At 52.9% G+C, this 18,869-nt stretch overlaps 2 protein-coding genes across 2 annotated transcripts in view; one reads left to right on the top strand and one right to left on the bottom strand.

Annotated features, from left to right (window-relative positions):
* NECAB2 (N-terminal EF-hand calcium binding protein 2) overlaps positions 1 to 14,467 on the top strand; it is a 52,410-nt gene extending 37,943 nt beyond the window's left edge. The window contains exons 4-13 of the mRNA XM_042886068.1: positions 446 to 471; positions 2,528 to 2,625; positions 10,991 to 11,127; positions 11,965 to 12,083; positions 12,183 to 12,262; positions 12,839 to 12,895; positions 13,000 to 13,112; positions 13,280 to 13,357; positions 13,668 to 13,759; positions 13,878 to 14,467. Coding sequence (XP_042742002.1) covers positions 446 to 471; positions 2,528 to 2,625; positions 10,991 to 11,127; positions 11,965 to 12,083; positions 12,183 to 12,262; positions 12,839 to 12,895; positions 13,000 to 13,112; positions 13,280 to 13,357; positions 13,668 to 13,759; positions 13,878 to 13,906 — 829 coding nt within the window. The 3' untranslated portion in view covers positions 13,907 to 14,467. The remainder of the gene's footprint in view (positions 1 to 445; positions 472 to 2,527; positions 2,626 to 10,990; positions 11,128 to 11,964; positions 12,084 to 12,182; positions 12,263 to 12,838; positions 12,896 to 12,999; positions 13,113 to 13,279; positions 13,358 to 13,667; positions 13,760 to 13,877) is intronic.
* Positions 14,468 to 14,536: 69 nt separating this feature from the next.
* Positions 14,537 to 18,147, bottom strand: SLC38A8 (solute carrier family 38 member 8). The gene is made up of 10 exons (XM_042886002.1): positions 17,924 to 18,147; positions 17,212 to 17,410; positions 16,999 to 17,143; positions 16,786 to 16,890; positions 16,561 to 16,618; positions 16,319 to 16,433; positions 16,029 to 16,176; positions 15,747 to 15,946; positions 15,591 to 15,642; positions 14,537 to 14,633 (listed from the first exon to the last, which is right to left on the bottom strand). Exons 1-10 carry the CDS (start codon positions 18,098 to 18,100, stop codon positions 14,537 to 14,539), a joined length of 1,296 nt encoding a protein of 431 aa, XP_042741936.1. The 5' UTR covers positions 18,101 to 18,147.
* Positions 18,148 to 18,869: the final 722 nt, after the last annotated feature.

The raw sequence follows: 18,869 nt of genomic DNA, 5'->3' as shown, positions 1-18,869 counted from the left end.
TGAGATCGTTCCAGGCACCTCTCCAGCTTGAACTGTGTACATAATTGTGTGGGGATCAGAGGTGAGAAGAGCTTGCTGCTAATCCTTATTTCCCAGGGCTGTCTGCTGGGATGTCATTAGGTAAACCAAATGTTCAGATGTTAAGAAACTGCATAATTTCATTTGGAGGAGGAACTTGATGGGTGCTGGGCAGAGCCAGGAGAGGTGATCATTTAGAAAAATAAAATTAGAAAACTTTAATTTGAAGCAAATGGGACCACAGGAGGAGTTCTGCTACTAATGGCTTTGGTTTCAGCAGGCAGTTCCTGGGGCCAGGATACGCTGATCCATTTCTGTGCTCACCCCAAGAGAATCCTGAGCGTATCTCTCGCCTCCTGTACATTCAATTATTTTTTCTCTCTCTTTTTTTCCTTCTCCCTTCCCTGGCTGTCCTCCCCTCTTCCAGCAATGTGGACACGAAGGAGCTGTGTGGTGAGTATAGCCCTACACACAACGCTTTGGAAGGGTGCATGAAAACTCCTAAAAGCCAACATCAGCTCCTGCTGTAGTCATTGAGATTGGAAAGATCATCTAGTCCAACCAGACCCATCACTGCCATACCACTAGACATCACTCAGTGTGCCATCTACCCTTTTCCTGACCATCTCCAGGAATGCTGACTCCACCATATCCCTGGACAGCCTGTGCCACTTCCCTCTTAGACAGGAGCAAAACAAGAGTGTGGTGTATAATAGCAATAATGTGTTTATCCTTGGGCAAGACTCTGTGTCTCATAGCAGGCTGACCAAGAGCTTCTTGGTGCACATCCCTTGAATCACAAATTAAAGACCAAAAAGAACCCCATTGTCATGTTCATCCCACACCTTTGCAGGAAAGGAAGCTGCCAGGAAAGGAAGGAGATGAACCATTAGCTCCTTTGGGAAGCAGGGGGAAGGTTCAAGGTCCAGCCTATATGCATTATCTGCTGCATACCTACCACTGCCCACCACTTCTGGTGTACTTGATGCTCTTCCAATAATTATTTTAAATATAAGGCCTCAGTCTGGCCACAATGGAAGCTGTAATGTCTGTCAGGGTTGGTGGCAGGTTGGGCAACTTGTGGAGCTCCCTGACCCGAGAGAGCTTCCAGTGACAGGGCAGATTGCATAGCTGAGCACACCTTGAACTCAAAGGTAAAATCACCCAGTTGCATATGCACCTACAATTTAAATAAAATAACACTGATATTGCAACAGCAAACAGACCAGCAACACAAGTCGTGCTCTGTGCATGGAGATGTACATCATCCTATGGTGGGCAGTGCACACTGCAACAGCATCCCATCGTCTCCCACAGATGTGGGACCGGGAGCAGTGCTGTGCAGGGCAGAAGGAGCTGCCCCTAGGTGTTCCGTGAGTGAATGAAGCCAAGGCTATGGAAGTGCATAGCTGGAAGCTGCAAAAGGCAACACTACTCTCCTCCCACATCGTTTGTGCTCTCAAGAGCCGTGCTGTGCCCACAGGAGCTCATCTGCCCTGAAAAGCACTTTTTATTTCAGGATTTATAAGAAGAGTTTTCCTCTGCCTTTAAAAATGTACGCTCTTTCTTTTTTATTTTTCCCCAAGTAAACTAATAATAAGAGGAACAACAAAAAAAAGCACGCTGCAGTGAGAACATGCTGCTTGGCTCAGAGCAGAGCAGCAAACAGCTGCTGTCAATTATGTTGTGACATTCCTGTCTCTGCCAAAATCTTCTTCCCCTTGGATGTGTTGAGGGCTGTAAACAGCTATAGGCACTGCTAATTAAGCCAAGAGAACCTAATTAGTGGGATCGCTTCCTGGAATGTATTTCGTGTTGCATTCAGTGGAGGTGTCACCGCGGTGTGAATCCTCAGTCTGAGCGCTGGGGAGCAGTGTTGGCGGTGCCAAGGAACAGCTTTCAGCTGCCACATGTGTCAGTTGTACCCAAAGGCTTCATTGGGTCCTGTGCTGCCCCACGCTGTTGTCACTGCAAACATTGGCCTTAGGGACTCTGTAGCTCACAAACGAAGCCACACTGCAGTTAGTGGTGGCGGAGTCCTCGGCTGTGTGGGGACACGCTGTGTAACTTTTTTTTAACCTCCAATCTAACCTCCGTGTAACTGTGATGTGGGCTGTGAATGGGATGGGAATGCAGGGGGAGGATGCTGGCCAGGTCCTCACCGGGACAAATCTGTTTGTCATTTGGATGCTTTGGCTGTCAGGGGAATTTCTCTTGAGGTGTCTCTCTCTCTGTTGGAAACAAGAGGAAGTGTCCAAATGCAGAAGTGGGAAAAGAAGTAAAGTGCCATTTTTGATGGCAGCTGCTCTGTGTTACAGCTCTGTTTTACCATAACCCAACCCTTCTCATCCTCTCAGGGCAAGTTGTGTCTTAGGATCAGGGCCTAGGGAGTGAAAACACCCAGAATCACCCTCTGATTTTCCTTTCCTTCAATAAATAGACATTGCTGTGTCGTGTGGTCGTGGATTTAAGATACATCCACTCTTCCCATCATGTCCTTTTTCCCCAGACTATTTTGCCGATCACATGGGAGACTACGAAGACGTCCTGGCCTCACTGGAGACTCTGAACCTCTCCATCCTGAAGGCAATGGACTACACCAAGCGCGTGAGTGCCCAGCTCTGCCCTGCTCCTCGGCAGGGCAGCGTTCACATACGGCCATGCCCCAACAACCTGGGTTAGCAGCTCTGTGCGTTTGAAGGGTCGGAGGTTAAAAAAAGAGGACTGCACAAAATCAGAGATATTGTGATGTGTTTTGGATGTGCTTGGTACACTCCAAAGACCATGTCTTCACAAAAATTGCACTTTCCCATTTAGAGTGAAGAGCCTGATTTCCTTGCTCTATTGTAATCCATCCCTTTGGATGATTGTGAGGAAAGTCACATGGGAAGTGCAGATCCACATTTCACTCATTACTATCCTTCTATAATAAAAGGAGGGCAAACACTTTTGACCAGACACTGATCCGTCTGAAATGTCTGTGAATTTTTACCAGACATCATGAGAGGAAGAGAAACAAAACAAACAAAAAAAAACTGCAGTAGTTCATTTTTTTTCCTAATTGAGTTGCTAGCTCTACTCACGCTTCATTTATATTCATTATGAGTAAATTTTCTGGCAGTCAGATCTGCCAACAATGTTTTGAATATGTGTTACCACGCTAATAGAAATCTCAGTAAAGCACTCCAACTTTCTGTTGGTATTGTCTTCCACCACTGCTTCACATACACATGACTAATACTTTCCTGCACGTTGAGAGAGGAGGATGTCTCATGCCCTGCCTTTATATTAGAAATGTGAGCATAACAATACCAACTTGCACAAGAGTTCTGTTACAGAACCTTATTCATAGTCCCAGCTCGCTGCCTTCACCAGAGCACTGTTCTCCCCCTTGATTCAGTAACCTGGGGCAGGATTCACCTGCCCTAATTGCAAAGTCTGAAGGTTATCTGCCTAATCCTGAGATGTCACGCACCGAGAGATCGGTGGGAAGGGGCTGGGGGATGCAGAGCACCATGCACAGGGGCTCTGACCGACCAGAGGCCACGAGGCCCCTTGGGTGCAGATGGACAGATGGACAGATGTCTACAGTCAGGCGGGAGGAGGGCAGCCCCAGCACTTCACTGTTACCTTTTGTCAACCAAGCAGTGCTGCTGCTCACTGCTTTGGGAAGGCAAGCAAGGAGCTGGCAAATTAGGATTTCATGAAAAACACCAGCCCCTGCAGTGATTTTGTGAACAAAGTGATACAAACCTGATCAATGAATTATTCAAAAAACAGGCACTTTGTTCAAGGAAGGAACTGGGGAAAAAAAATAAAGACAGCGAGAAAAGACAGAAAATAAGCTGGTTTAGGTGGGAGAGAAACTCATCTTCAGTACTTAGATAGCAGAGGCATCCTGGCAACTTTAATTACATGCAGCAATGCCTTAATTCTGGACATGTTTTCATAGAAACGTTCAGGATTGCAGAGACTTTGTGACATTCACCCTGTACAACCCTTTGGCTGCAGGTTTGTTAGAGCCACGCAGACTGACAGCACGCACAGCAGTGCACTGCAGCTGCACCCAGGGAGGTGCTGGTGCCCAATGGGAGCAGTTGGAAATGTTCCTAATTCTCTCCCTCTCTCCCCAGTTCTTAACAGTACTCTGCAAACAATACACAAAGCCTGACTTCCTTATTGCCACACTCCTGTTGAGAAGTGCCTTGCGCTCTCAGAGGGGCCAATAACCGTGGCATTTAATTGCTGTTTGTATTTCTCACCTTAAAAGACAACTGATTATTTCTTGTTCGTAAGAAGAGAAAGCAGCAATTATCTTGAGCTGGAGGAGCTCATAAAGTATCAACAGTAATTAGATTCGGCGGTGGAAGGTCTCATACAGCAAAACAAGATCTGTTATTGTAATTATTTTCCGATATGGAGATGACCATGCTGCGCTCAGTGACTGCCAATGACTGTGCAAAATGCAAAGTTAAATTGGAAAGAATGGAAATGAACTTCTGAGATCTAAAAAAAGCCAACAGCAGAATATGTTCTCATACAACCCTCAGAGGATGCTTCATGGCACGGTGGGCAAATAGCAGAGCCAAAGTGGCCTCGCATGGGGCAGGGACCCATGATCCATGAGATTCATGATCCTTGTGCTCCCTTCAAACCCTGGACATTCTGTGGTTCTGTGCTGGTCACTGGAAAGCCCAAGGCTTGGTACGTTACACACCTCTCCTGCACCCAAACCTCCTACAAGAATCCTTGTTCAGATAAGAGAACTTGCAGATCATAAAGGTCTGCTTTCCTTAAGTGGACAACAGCTGATCCATCAACAACTTATGGACACACAGATAGACTGGCCAACAGAAATTAGATATGTCATGTTAATTTATGCAGATGCCATGCATTCCAGTGCCCAATTGCTGTCATGTATCCTTTCCATTGTTGAGGAAATGACTGTGTGCCTGATTTCCCTGGGGTCTGTGAGCAGGATGCTCTCTTGCAGCTCTCACCCAGCACAGCAGCCGATTTCACTTCTCCAACACCCACCTCCAAAGCCAGCAGGTTCGGAGCTCAATTATGCCTCCTCATGCCTTGCAATTAACATCTAGAAATAAAGCAGCACTAGGCACGTTTGTGGCTTACCCATCACCTTCTCCAGCAGCAGTGCCTGCAGAGGAGCAGGCAACACCGTGCACCATCTGCTGCTGTACTCAGTGCTAAAAAAGAGGGATGTGGCATTTGTTTCATTTCGTTGCACAGTCCAGAGCAGCAATATATAGTGCTCTTGTTTGCATTCTTACCTGCCAGAATTAAGTTTACCAGATATTATGTCCTTTTTTTCAGTCACTCCCATTCTGCTTTCAGAAGAGGGTTTCACCTAATACAGTTTCTCAGGCACTGCTGTACGTTAACTAAATCCTGCTTTCCCTTTCTATGTGAGACGTGGGCTGACAGTGACACCTGGAAAATGGGTTGGTGAGAGCCAATGACCTGTAATCTGAATGAAATGCTTTTGTTCAGAAATGCTGAATGATTTCAGTCTTGTATAGCAAGATAACTAAATGATGTGGATTTCTGTAAAAGTTGTGCAGCTGTATTTTCCAGGAATAATCTAAGAGGAAACAAGGCATTAATTCAGCCTCCCAGAAAGCATTTCCAAAGGGAATTTCCAAACAGATTTCATCAGAAATCCTAGCAGAAGGGGGTATTTCACTTCTGCAGGAACTGAATCTTCCCCAGCTTTCCTGCTTGGGCTCCAGAGCAGAAAGCAATTCTCCATGCAGTGCCATCCAGAGCACACTCCTTGCCAGACCATGGGACCACATGCCACTTCCAGCCAGGCTGCCAAGCTCAGCAGGGAGAATGCAGCTTGAGAAGGACTCTCCTGGAGCTTGTTTTTAAACTAATATGTTTATTCACTGCTCCTCTGCCTCTCTGTCACTGCAAAATTCATGTTCCCTTCTCACTGCAAGAGAGAATAACACGTGCTCTGGAGATCCTGCTGACCGTGCCCCTGTAGACTTCCTGTAGAGTAGGGTCTTCCCTCAGCAAGTTTGCAGATGACACCAAGCTGAGTAGTGCACTTGACTTGTAGAAAGAAGAGATGCCAGAGGGAACTGTACCAGCTCAGAAGTGGGTGCATGAGAGCCTAAAGAGCTTCAACAAGGTGTTGCACTTGTCAGGGCAATCCCAGATAGGAGTACAGACAGGGAGAAGAACCCTGATGAGAAGGATATGGGCATCCTGGAAGATGAAAAGCTGGACATGAGCCAGCAGTGTGTGCTTGTAACCCAGAAGGCCAACAACATCTGGGGCTGCATCAACAGAGGGGTGGCAGCAGGACAAGGGAGGGGGTTGTCCTCCTTTACTCTGCCCTTGAATGGCTCCACCTGGAGAACTGTGTCCAGGCCTGGGACCTCCAGTACAGGAGGGACAGAGCTGTTGGAGTGGAGGAGGACGTGATGATGGTCAGAGGGCTGGAGCATCTCTCCTGTGAATAAAGGTTGAGAGAGGTAGTCTTGTTCAGTCTGGAGTAGAAAAGGCTCTGGGAGGACTTTGATCACATTGTGATCTTTCAGTACTTGAAGGGAGCTTATAAGCAGGGAGAAAACCATCATTTTACTTGGGTGTACAGTGATAGGACAAGAGGAAATTACTTGCATTTAATTTAGGGGAAATCTAGGTTTCGGTAAAAAATTATTTGTTCGGAGGGCGGTGAGGCCCTGGCACAGCTGCCCAGAGAGCCGTGGGTGCCCCATCTCTGGGGGTGCTCAGGGACAGGCTGGATGGGGCTCTGGGCAGACTGAGCTGGGGGGCACCCAGCCACAGGGCTCGAACTAGAAGATCTTTAGGGTCACCTCCAAACCAAAGCTGTTCTATGGTTCTATGATTTCCCTTCCTCCCCTCCCACCTGAAGGCTATTGCTTGTGAAGTCAGCTAAGTTGTGTGGTCAGAGGGCAACTACATGGACGAGGTGTAAAAACGCCTTTCTGTGGCATCCTGTAGATCAAGGTGTGCATTCTGTATATGGGAAGTTCCTCTGATAACAAGGAGAAAGACATTCTGCAGCAAATTGCTCAGAAGGGCCCTGCAGGAGATGACAGATGTCAAGAGGAGTGACACTGAGCTGTACTCATTGGGTCCTGCCTTCCCCTGGGGACAACCCCCTGCCCCCAGCCCTGGCCTCAAAATACAGCTGGAGAAACCTATGCAGTCTGAAGGAGGTCTTCAATGGCACAGTGTGATGGGATTTATAAGGGAGGAATTTATAATCTTTATTTTTTAAATCCATGCAGTGCCATAGTTCCTTTTATCTGAACAGTTGTCTCATTTGTTTTCCCCCTGTTTCAGGAAGGCTGAGGGTCTTTCATATGGTAATGTTCTCATTTATCAAATATTTCAGTGTCTGTTCTCCTCAGGTTTCTGCTACTGATTATGTGCCAGGCAATCAGCTCTCAGCCCCCACTTCTGGAGGGAGTTAAGAGCGCGGAGCGGGGAAGGAGCAAGAGGAAGGCCTGGGTGTTATTCTAATTACAAGACAAAATCTCTTGGAAGAAAGCAGGCAATCATGAGTGAGGAATTAGAATCGCTGTTCTGAGGCAGCATTGCTCTACATGCCTGATTTGTGAAGTGTTGGGTGGTGGGAGATAACCCTGCAAACACCCAGGAAGAGGTGGGTAGAGCTGCTTCATGGCCATGCCAATAGGTTTTCCCATAGGTTGGTTTGGATTTTTTTTTTTTTTTAAGAAACAATTAAAGGAATATAATTGACTTTGGTTTTGCTTGAGCAGCCTCATCGGCTCAGAGCCTTGGCTCTATTGGTGTGTTTCAGCTGGGGTCAGTGTTCTTAGCAACTGGAGAGACTGCCAGGTCTCCGAGCTCAGCAAATGTCACCCAGTTTGGCCTCTGTCACCCAAAGGCAGTGCTGGGAATGCTGGTGCTCAGTGCTGAGGCTCTGTAAGGCAAAGAGCTGCAACGGGCCTTTCAGCACATGAGCATCATTTATATTTCACGTCCTGGAGTCTTAATGAGATGAATGATGACCTTTAGAAATGCCAGCAAGAGGCTTTGAGATGCTCAACAACATTGACAATGTCCTTTTTCAGCCATTTGATACCCACAGGAACATGGTTACTGGAGCCCTATTTTGGGGACCAGTTTGTGACACCAGCGAGGGAGGTTTGTCTGCAGTGTCAGCAGGTCCAAGAGCTCATGGCACCAAAATTACAGCCTGGGTTTCCACAGGCAGATGGTGGCAAGGTGCTTTATTTCATCTGTGCCAGAATTTCAAGCTGCAGAGAAGATGTTCTCTTATGGTGAGTCTCAGGAGAGATGGAAGCCCAGCACAGTGTAAAGCGAGGTTCAGCATCTCCTGTCAGACTTCTGCCTCTGCAATTCACTTCTTTAGTACAAATGAGGATCTGCTGCTAATTAGCACCATCAGACCAAGCTTGCTAATACAATGCTGTGTGGCAGGGCAGCATCTCTGGTACCAAAGTCTTTCTAGTGTTGAATTAATGAACCAGTTAGATGAAAAAGAGAAGCTTTCTGAGATACACCCCTCCAGGATCTCCTGTCACAAAGCAATTATTTTATTATCCCCATAAATATTTTAACTTCCTGGGCAAAAGAAGTAAGAGATATCTCTTCGGGGTGGAATTAATAAGACCAAACCTCATTACATCTCCCTACGACAGGCTAACGAATGTTTTAATAAGACCATGGGAAGGATTCCTCTGGAGTTGGTCGTCTTAATGACTTGTTTTTACAATGCCAAAGGGGACATTTACTCCAGCAGAGCTGGAGGGATTGCCAAGGAGCTCAGAGCACACTCCTGAGTGCAGATGTCACAGCTGGGCTGGCAGATGGCCACAGTTATTCGTTAAATGAGGGAAAAAGAGAAAAAATCATTGATTTTCATTTCAGAGCTGTTGGTCTCGGACCCACGTAGAACTCCTGTCATATCTGGCCTCACAAGCACCGAGGTATTAGTGGAGGTAAAGAACTGCTTTTTGGGAGGAAACAGGGGTGGCTTTGGGGAACAACCTGGATTCATCCTTGTGGCTGTGAGGGAGCGCTCCCCGGATGTTCTGAGCCCCTCGGCCCATTCCCTGCACCCAGAGCTCTATAGCTGATCAGGTTTTGAAAAGCACAGTTCAAGAAAATCCTCCTGAAATCACTTTTAACGCAATGGGATTTTAATAGCTCTGCAATCAGCTGTTTACCTCAGCAACAAGCAGCTGCTTTTTAAGCTCTCGCGTTTCTCACCCGATGGCTGACCTGTACCCACAAAGATACAGTGCTTCCAGTTCTTCCCATGGAGACAGCAGGATCACGGGGCTGTGGGTTTTCATTGACCACCATATCAAACCAGTGACTACAGGAGAGGGCAGGAACAAGCTTCTCAGGATGAACACTTCTACAGGAGAAACCTGTGGAAACACCACAGGGAGATTTGTGGCTCATTAAGAACTGAGCATTACTTTTATACTTCGTTAGGCAATAGGTCATCTGGTTTCCCAGGGCAGGGAACACCAACACAAAGCACGTGCATAGTCCACACCTTCTTAAAACCTTTTATTTTCCAAAAGGAACAGGCTCGTGTGCCTGACTTGATGAGAAATTGTGCAGTGGTGCTGGTAGGATGCAAGCAATGGAGTCCTGGAGGGCAGCAGGAAACTGGGGGCAAATTGAAGCACAGCTCCTGGTTTATTCGATCAATTCATTTCCAGCTTCGTAACAGAGACTGTGCGCAGCTCAGCCTTTGCCCCAGCACCTGCAATCAGAGCAGGGCTGGTTGCTGGGGCTTAATCAAAACTCATCTGTAATTATAGCCGAGCCTGCTCAAGAGCCTGATTAATGTATTTATGCCTCGGTTTTGCACAGGCTCCCGTGTGCAAGGCCCCAGGGAGGAATCAGTGGTGAGGGGAAAATGCTGAAGAAATGGGTTCAGATCTCAAATGCAATTATGTGTTTTTGCCAATGAGATTTGTCAGTTTAATACCCCTCCTTAGCATGAGTGTGAATACTGGGAGATTGTTCAGGAATTCAGGAGTATTTGAGAATGCATCTATCCTTTCCCCCACCCGAATGCTTAGCAAATGTTCCCACACCATGTCCTTGCAGACTGGGGCCTCCCACTGAAAACCATTTAATTCACCCCATTGAAGCCCTCTTTGGGAACACCTGCTCCTTTTCACAGCAGAGCAAACGAACAACGGGGATTCTTCTGGATGTTTTTGCTGCTGTCATGAAATAGGCAGCCTGAGCTGACTCGGGGTTTTGCCATTGCTCTTCCTGTCCTACCCACTTGCACCAGGTGGGCATCATCGCTATGGCCCCAGCAGCCCACCCTGCCTTTCTTTTCTACTGACAATTATTTATCAGACATTGTAACACCATGCAGTGTGCCTGCTTGGGCTGATGTTGGCCCAGATAGGCTGGGGTGAGACCAGTTGGACTGGTGTTTGTTGGGCTGGTTAGGGTGGTGCTGGGACAGCGTTGGACCAGTTGGGCTGTTGTCAGTCTGGTTGGGTTTGTGTCAGTCTGGTTGAGTTGGCATTGGTAGAGCTGTGCTGGTGTTGATCTGGTTGTTCTGGTGTCAGTCCAGTTGTGCCAGTGGCCCATGGGAGGTGGGAGGAGCACATGGCAGAGCAGCAGAAGGGCTGTGCTGGTGAAGAGACTCCAAGTGCTTTAAGAAAATCGGAGTGCCATTGATTATTTCCCCTCTCTAGAGGGCTTGGATTACTGTGGGAGCCTCTATCACACAAGAGTAAAAAAAAAAAAAGAAAAAGAAATTTGCTCAATTCAAAGCAATTGGGACAAATCCATTTGAAAACCACTTTGAGGCTGAACAAGGTGAGATGGAACTCTGTTTGGAGCAGGGCTGAAGCAAGGTTAGTTTCATTACCTCACATGTGTTAATTTATCAGTGATTCCCACCAGACCCAGCTGAACATTACCGTGCTGTCCCTGCACACAGGTGTATGAAAGCGGCAGCAATGTGGACCAGTTTGTCACCCGCTTCCTGCTGAAGGAGACGGCCAACCAGACCCAGTCACTGCTGAGCTCGGTGGAGAGCGCCGTGGATGCCATTGATGAGCAGACCAACCCCTCCAGGTCAGCCACTGCCTCTCCCCTCCGCCCATGCTTCTCAGCTGGTCTCATTATGAGGGACTTTTACAGGGGCTCATGGCCCTGTAAGAGGAACTGGTGGAGCAGCTGTCTTTCCCAGCTTCCCCAGGAGCTCTTGGGACTCTCCTCTGAGCAAAGCCACCCTTGGGACCTGGTGGCTGTGTCTGGGATGTGCTGGGACAGCCCACGATGTCTCCATCTCCATCTCCATCCCACCCCATTCCCACTCCCCCATCACATCACTATTCATCCCCATCACTGTTCCCCATCCTCAGGGGAAAGCCTGAGGAAGGTGGAGGAGATTGCTTCAAGATTCATCTCAGCCAGGGCTGAAATACCAACGGGTTCCTGCAGGATTGCCCAAACAGCCCCAGCTGGGGGCGCTATGGGATGCTGACCGAGCGGCTCTGACATACACAAACTGAGAGGGCCACGGGTGCTGTGGTGCTGTGGTGTCCCCGGACTGTACTGGGAGGAGTGCTCTGAGCGTCTGTTGGCTTCATCTCCCATTGTGGAAGGCTCAGCAAGGCGTGGTGCAGAGCAGATGGGAATAGCACGGGCTGGTGGGGAGAAGGAAGTGACAAACAGAGCTGCTGAAAGTCCTCACTGTCCGTTGTTTTTTGCTGGTGTGTGGACCTCGCTCATCATGAAGGGCATTGGAGCTTTTTTCTCATGGTGAAAATCACTGGGGGAGGGAGGGGGGGGAACCACAAAAAAACTGATCTCTTGCATCAGGGGTGGCCTAAAAAGCAGAGAATCAGAGGGCTGTGAAACATCTACCCATTGGTGCCTGGCCCATCTCCAGCACCCACTTCCTTGCAGGCAGTGCCCTGGCCCAGCTGGCCTGACGCTGACGGAGGCCTGGCATGGCAGTCCTGTGCCCAGCTACGCAGCCCCCGGCCGCATTGTGCCCCAGGGCCACGGGAAGAGCAGCCAGAGCGGTGAGTGGACAGAGCTGCTGCTGCCCCAGCAGCCCGCGGCAGCACATTGCAGGTGCTGGGTGCATGCCCACGGGTGCCTTTTGCTCTGTGTTCCCGCAGGTGCTCCCGAGCCCAGGCAGGACGGGCTGGAGGGGCAGATCGGCAGGCTGGCCGCACTCATTGGCAGGCTGGAGGACAAGGTAGGGACTGCGCTTGCCCAGCATCACCCTGGCCACCTCCACCATTGGCAAGAGTGCTTTGCTTAAACTTCATGTTCCTATAGATGAAGGAGTTGAAGCCTCTCACAGAGGCAGCGTTACTCCATCTAGGGACAGGCAGAGGGAATACTGAGGTGCCGGAGGAGTTTCCAAAACCCTTGACGTTTGCCAAACGCTTTCAAGGCAGAAGAGTGTGGAACAACGATTTCTCTTGGGAGAAATGCAGTGTTGGCAGTTTGGGGCCATTCTAGGGCAGATGGAGTGATGTGGGGTCATGTGCCAAGTCCCTGGCCTATGCTTCACCAAGGTCTCCATTATGCCATGCGTCCCCAGATATCAGCTCACATCTGGTGCTTCCCATGGGCACAGGCTGGGCTTCTTCAAGCTTCCAGTGTATCCAGGGCAGGAGGTGACTCCATTCCCTTCCCCCCTTATGGGGCACCGCTGCCCCCAGACCACTGCAACGCTCCTCCTTCACCAGGGGTCTCTCAGTGGCTGTCCCCAAGCAGTGGACACCAAGAGGGACACGCTGCCCCATCCTCCCTTTCCCCTTTGCAGACTCTCTGGTTTGACCTGCACCAGCGGCTTTCGGACAGCGAGAGCACAGCTTGCACGGTGAGCATGTGGCTCTGCCACCATCATCACCCCGTGGTGCCCCGCACGATGTCCCTGGATGGGATGTTGCACACATCAGGTCTCACATGCTGCTCTCACCCCAGTACCTGCTCCTGGTGCGGGATGAGATGACGGTGTCACACAAGCACTTGGGCGAGTTCTGCAGCTCCCTGAAGCAGTACCTGAAGAGCGTGGCTGGGGAGCGGGACTGCTTCCAGTGCGTACCGGGGGGGCACAGGGGATGGAGTCAGCGGGAGGTTGGGGTGCTGGGAACTGGGGGCACCCTCAGTGGCTGCAAGGACAACAACTGGGGGTGCCCCCATGGGGAAGGCCGTGGGGCCCAGGGATGCCCACAACGGCTCATTCTCACCCCACCACTGCCAGTGTCACTGCAGTCAAGCTGCCCGACGGAGTCACCTTCATCGTCTATGAGTTTTGGGAGACCGAGGAGGACTGGAAGAGGTAGAGTGGGATGGGTAGGAAGCTGCCAGCTGGGGGGATTGGGGAAGCTTGGTGGGGTGAGAGCAGGGCTTGGCTGAGCTGTTGCCTCGGACATGTGGGGAGGGTCTGCTGTCCCCTTTCTGGTGGCAGGAGTGGGGGTCCCTTGTGTCTGCAGGGTTCAGGCAGGCTGGATGGACAAGTGGGGTTGGGTGGTGAAGGGATGGGGGGCATGGGGGAGGGCACAGGGAGCAGAGATCTGGCTTCTTTCCCTCAGAGTGTGGGATGATTTGGGGCAGACAGGATGGTGATTCTGGGCTGTAACACACCGCAGGCACCTGCAGAGTGCCACCTGCAAGGGCTTCCAGCATGTCAAGGTGGATGCGCTGAGCCAGCCTGAGACCATCTCCACTGTGGCTGTGCCAGGTAGGACCCGGGGTGGGGGCACAAGCAACCCCTCGGCAGTGGGAGCACAGTGAGTGGTGGAGCTGAAGGGATGTGTGCTGGGGTGACACTGGGTGACTCCAAGTGATTTCCCCTGCAGCTGCCTGGTGCACCCTGAGCCAAGACTGACCGTGCAGGAACCTGGCTGTGCCCCCCACCCCCTGCCAGGCACTGTCCCCCGCATTGTGTTGGCCAGAGGGGAGTGTGATTGTCACCTGTCTGCAGCAAAGGAACTCCCCTTGTCCCCCATCAGCAGCACCTCACCCTGAGCTGCCCCACTCCTGGGGCACCTCTCCCTACATGGGGTTGGCTCTTTGTGGCCTGGGAGGGGGTGATGATGAGGTGGATATGGTGGGAGCAGACCCCTCAGTATGCAGGAGGTGTGTACTGGGGTCTCTGATGGGTAGATCCAGCACAAGGGAGGGAAGAGGGATGGAGATCTGCAGGGCACTTGGGGCCCCAGTGGGGTGGAGGTAGGTGCCTCGCAGGCCCGAGGGTGGCTGATCCCCCAGTCCCAGGGTCTGTAAGTCTGTGTGTGCCTGTCTGTCTGTCTGTGCACACTCTGCCCCATCCTGCCCAGCCCCATGGGGGAATGACAGGGCCTCACAAGGTGTCCTCCCCTCTACCCAAGCTTTTATTAACGATAGAACAACAGAATTGATAATACTGAATAAACCATGATGGGAGCCAGCTGCAGTGTGGCTGTGTCTGGGATAGGATGGTGGGGGGATGTGGGAGGACATGGGGCTACACATCCCCTCAATGCAGCAGCCCCATCACAGCCAGGGCAGCGCTCTGCCCGCACACGAAGGTGCCCCCCAGCACAGAGACGACACCCCAGGTGATGAGCACAGCCCTGCAGAGACACGAGTTGAGATGTGGGACACAGCCCCCGCTTCAGCAGGGATCAGTCTTCGCAGGGTCCCATGCTGCTCCAGCTCCTGTGCAGTGACACATAATGCCTGGTCAGAAGCCTGGCTGCCACCCCATGGGATGTGCCCTCACTACACTGCCACCAGGGCAGACTCAGTGGCTACTGGTGCCACCCTGAGCACCCCAGGAGTGACACTTACCCCCAGGTTGCGCTGCTGCTCCATCATGAGGTCACCAGCACCAGGTGGGCAAGGAGCACAGAACGGGGTGGGTGGGGGTCATCTCCCCAAACTGCCCCAGGCACAGCTATGGGGGCACAGTGCCCAGCGAGTACCCAAGGGCCACCCTTCATTAAGCACCAAGTCCCTCTGGCCCCCAGCATCTCCAACCCAAACCCTGGGGCTGTGGGGTCCCAGCTCCATGGGCCCACCTTCCCTCCCAGTCACCCCTGCAGGCACATCCCTGGCACAGGGGACATCCCCTGATAAGATGAGCACATCCCTGAAACCACAACACATCCCTGATGTATGGACACATCCGTGATTAGTGGACACCTTCTCAGTGTATGAGCACAGCTCTGACACCTGGATACATCCCTGATACCTGAGCCCATCTCTACTGTGCTTGCACCTCTCCAAGTCCTGGGCGTATCCCTGGTACACTGGCAACTCTGACACCCAGGCACACCCACGATGCCCGTGCATAACCCTTACACCTGAGCACACCCTCAATGCCCTCCTTATACCTGGGCAATGCCCTCACACCAACTCCTCCAACCCATCACAGCCCCCACGTCCCACATTAAGTGCTGCCCCAAATTCCCCTCCCTCCTTCCCCATAGGGTTCCCACCCCATCACCTATATTCCCATGGGGTCCCTGTACCCCAACCATCAACCAGGGAGACCCTGTGCCCTGTCCCACCCCCAAGCCTGCACTCACTTTTTGGGTGTCCCAATGGCTTGTGTCCCCGTCATGCACACCAGGCACAGCCCTGCCACCAGCACAGGTGCTCAGCTCCAACCTTGTGGGTACAGAGCCGGCAGCAAGACCAAAAAGGCCCCACATCCTCCCATCCCTCCCCCTCCCTGTGCCTGCCTGGGAAGATGAAGATGAAGAAAGCACTGATGCCGCCGATGAGCTCAATGACCTTGCCGATGTCAGGGACAAACAAGGCGATGGCGAGTGTGGCAGCCATCCATGAGATGGTCAGTGCCACCCGGCTCTGCCGCTCGTGCCTCTCAGACACAAGCGTAGCCCTGAGCTTGGGGTGTGCCCACAGGTCCTGCACCACCGACCTGAGTGGTGGGGACAGCTTAGGGAGCGGGGAGACGTGGGAGGGACAGAGGGGATAGGGATGACCCAGCAATGCCCACTCACCGTCCCAGCAGCACCACAATGGGGTAGATGGTGACGATGGAGACACCAAAGAGCAGGCGGGCAACGATGACAACAGGGTCGTTCCCGGGGTAGGACATCAAGACGTCGGGGGCCACGTCCTCGCCAAAGGTCAGGTAGCCATAGAGCCCTGCGGGCAGGGAGGTGGCCATGGACTGTCATCAGGGTGGGGATAACAGTGCCCCGTGCCACCAGCAGGAGTGGGGCACAGCAGCAGGAAGGAGAGAGGATCCACAGACCCCCAGGAAAGGAAGCGGCGGTGCTGGGGTTACCAGTGAGGGAGTAGATGAGGAGGCAGATGAGCATGGAAAGCGTGGAGATGGCCACCCAGTGGGAGAAGCTCTGGTTGCGCATGCTGCTGTAGATGGCCACGCAGGCCTCGTGGCACTGCAGGGGGACAGCATGGCCACCTCCCCTCCTGCTGCAGCCCACAGCGGTGCTCCCAGGGACACCTCCTGCCTGCAGCTCCCCAGAGGGAACCCATCCCAACTGCACCCTACGGGTGGGGACATACCTGGAACCCAAAGCAGATGGTGGGGATGACGCTGAACATGGAGGCCCAGGAGGAGGCCCTGCAACACGATGGGAAGGAAGAGCAAAGAACACCAGGTGTCAGCAGCAGAGGGGACCTCGGTAGTATCAGCCATCCCTCTGCAGAACCTCCCGCGTGCCAGCTTGGGAGGGCTGGGGGCTGCTGCCACCGCTGGGGTGGGTCAGGGGGACTACGGCGCTGCCTTACCTGGGGGGTCGGGCAGCCTGCGGGAGTCCCAGACTCCCACCCTGCAGGTGGTACTTAAGGACGATGACCAGCGTGAGGTAGCAGGCGGCCAGCGTGCCCAGGATGCTGCGGGGACGGAGAGATGGGGGGCGGGCACGGAACAGGGCCCCGGGGGACCCGCGGGCTGCCACCCCAGCACGGGGCGGCTGCAGGCACGGGACAACGCGGCCGTACCTGGAGTACTTCTGGAAGCCGATCTCCCTGGGCACGGACAGCGGGAAGATGACCAGGGCACAGAGCGCCGGGAGGGTGAAGCGCTGATCCACGAACCACGGGGAGCCCTCGCTCAGCGCGCCGGGCGGGTACAGCGAGTCGCACACTGCGGGGACACAGCTGCACCCAGCGCCGCGGGCGGCGCCTGCCTGCCCTCAGCCCCCAGCAGCTCACGTTTCTCCAGCTGGTCGCCCACCACCCTCAGCAGAGCCACGGCGATCATGAAGAGGTTGAGAAGGAAGCAGAGCTCGCAGAGTCTCCCCGCCGCCGGGCCGCACACCGCCCGCACCACGCCTTGGTAGGTGGGCTGGGCGCTGAGCGCCGCCGCGTAGCCCAGCACCGCCAGCCCGCTCACCAGGAACACCAGCGAGCCCTGTGGGACACAGCGGGAGCACCCGGCCCCTCGTGGGGACACGCAGGGGGGTTCGGGTCAGCCCCAGTGCCGACCCATCCTCTTGGCAGCGGCCTCAGAGAGAAGGGGGAAGGCGGGGAAGAAACGGTTCTGTGTGGTCCTTAGGGGTTGGATTGAGGTTTTCAGGGTACGTAGGGGACCAACGACGAAATTGTGCTTTAGGTTGAGGCACAAATTGACTTTGGTGTAAGAGGTGCAAAGGGTGGCAGCGGTTTCCTTTGTCCTGGCGTGGGTTCTGCACACCTTGCAGCAGGAAGGGTCCCAGAGCTCCAGTGACAAACGTGGTGTGAAAAGCTGAACCTCTGTTTTCAGCCTGATCCCACTTCTGCCACAACCTCAGCTTCCTTTCGGGCACCAAGATCCCAGCAGACACAAACAGGCTCTGCCAGCACTGCAGTGTCCCTGTCCTCATCCCCACCCTTCTCCCCCATCCTTGTCCATCCCCATCCCCGAGGGCAGCCCCCATTCTCTTACCAGTTCCACCAGGATGGCAGGCACGGCACCCCCAGCCTTGCTGAATGCCCAGGGGAAGCTGAGCAGCCCGGCACCCAGCGCAGACTTGAGCATGATGAAGATGGCGCCAGCAGAGGAGAGCCCAGTGCTGCCCGTGTTCCACAGCCCCAGCAGTGGTCGGCCCTCATCCCCCTCCATCTCCCAACGGCCCAGGAGGGGACTGGGCTGGGGCTGGGCCAGAGAAGTGTGTTCCACTCCGTCCCCCTGCAGCAGTCCCTGTGGGGGCGGGAGTGGGGCTCTGACCCCCGCCTCCATGGGGCTGGCAGGGAGGTACCATGAAGGGACTCCCCCAAGACCACCCAAGGAAACGGGCATCGCCCCCAGGCTGGGGACCCCGGGACAAGGGGCCTGTCCCCCCTGAAGGGGGTGGACACGCCATGGCTTGGTGCAAACGCTCCCGCAAGATCGAAACGTGGCACCAGCTACAGGCTCCAAGCGCAGGGTCCCCAGCACCAGCTGACAGCCCCTAATGCATTTTTGATTTCCCAAGTATGTGGCCTTCTGATCTCGGTAAGATGGATAAAGAGACTTTAATCAGCTGCTAGGAGGAATTATGGATGGCTAATTGTGCCTGCCACCTCCATTACATCTCAGCTGCCTACAGGGCTTAGAACCATTTGAAAGGGTCTTCCAGACCTTCATTAGTTGCACACCAAAGGCTTCGGGAATAATTGGCCTCTATGATCTAGAAATTGGCCACTGGGCTGTAAAATACCAGCCACTGGGAAAGGCTCTTAATTTGGACTGGGGCTTTGATGCAACTTGACTCTGGTCTCAAGGCTGCGCAGGGGCTGTAATCTCTCATTAGCGCTGCGATGAGAGGAGCGAGCCTCCTCATTAGTGCCAAAGCAGAGGCACCAAAGCTTTCCAGGCTCCCTCCTCCTGGCAAATCAAAGAGATTCACAGC

The sequence above is a fragment of the Lagopus leucura genome, unplaced genomic scaffold, assembly GCF_019238085.1.
Source record: "Lagopus leucura isolate 7727_CA_CO unplaced genomic scaffold, USGS_WTPT01 Super-Scaffold_100054, whole genome shotgun sequence".
NCBI lineage: Eukaryota > Metazoa > Chordata > Aves > Galliformes > Phasianidae > Lagopus > Lagopus leucura.
This window is presented reverse-complemented; position numbering and strand designations above follow the sequence as displayed.

What these genes read in the sequence shown, in the direction of transcription:
- SLC38A8 (XM_042886002.1), bottom strand. Translation starts at nt 18,100, where the DNA reads ATGGAGGGGGATGAGGGCCGACCACTGCTGGGGCTGTGGAACACGGGC. An exon ending in GGCTTCCAGAAGTACTCCAG is followed by an intron (nt 16,891 to 16,998) that starts GTACGGCCGCGT and finishes CCGTCCCCGCAG; the next exon opens with CATCCTGGGCACGCTGGCCG. An exon ending in CTTCATCTTCATCTTCCCAG is followed by an intron (nt 15,643 to 15,746) that starts GCAGGCACAGGG and finishes TGCTGGTGGCAG; the next exon opens with GGCTGTGCCTGGTGTGCATG.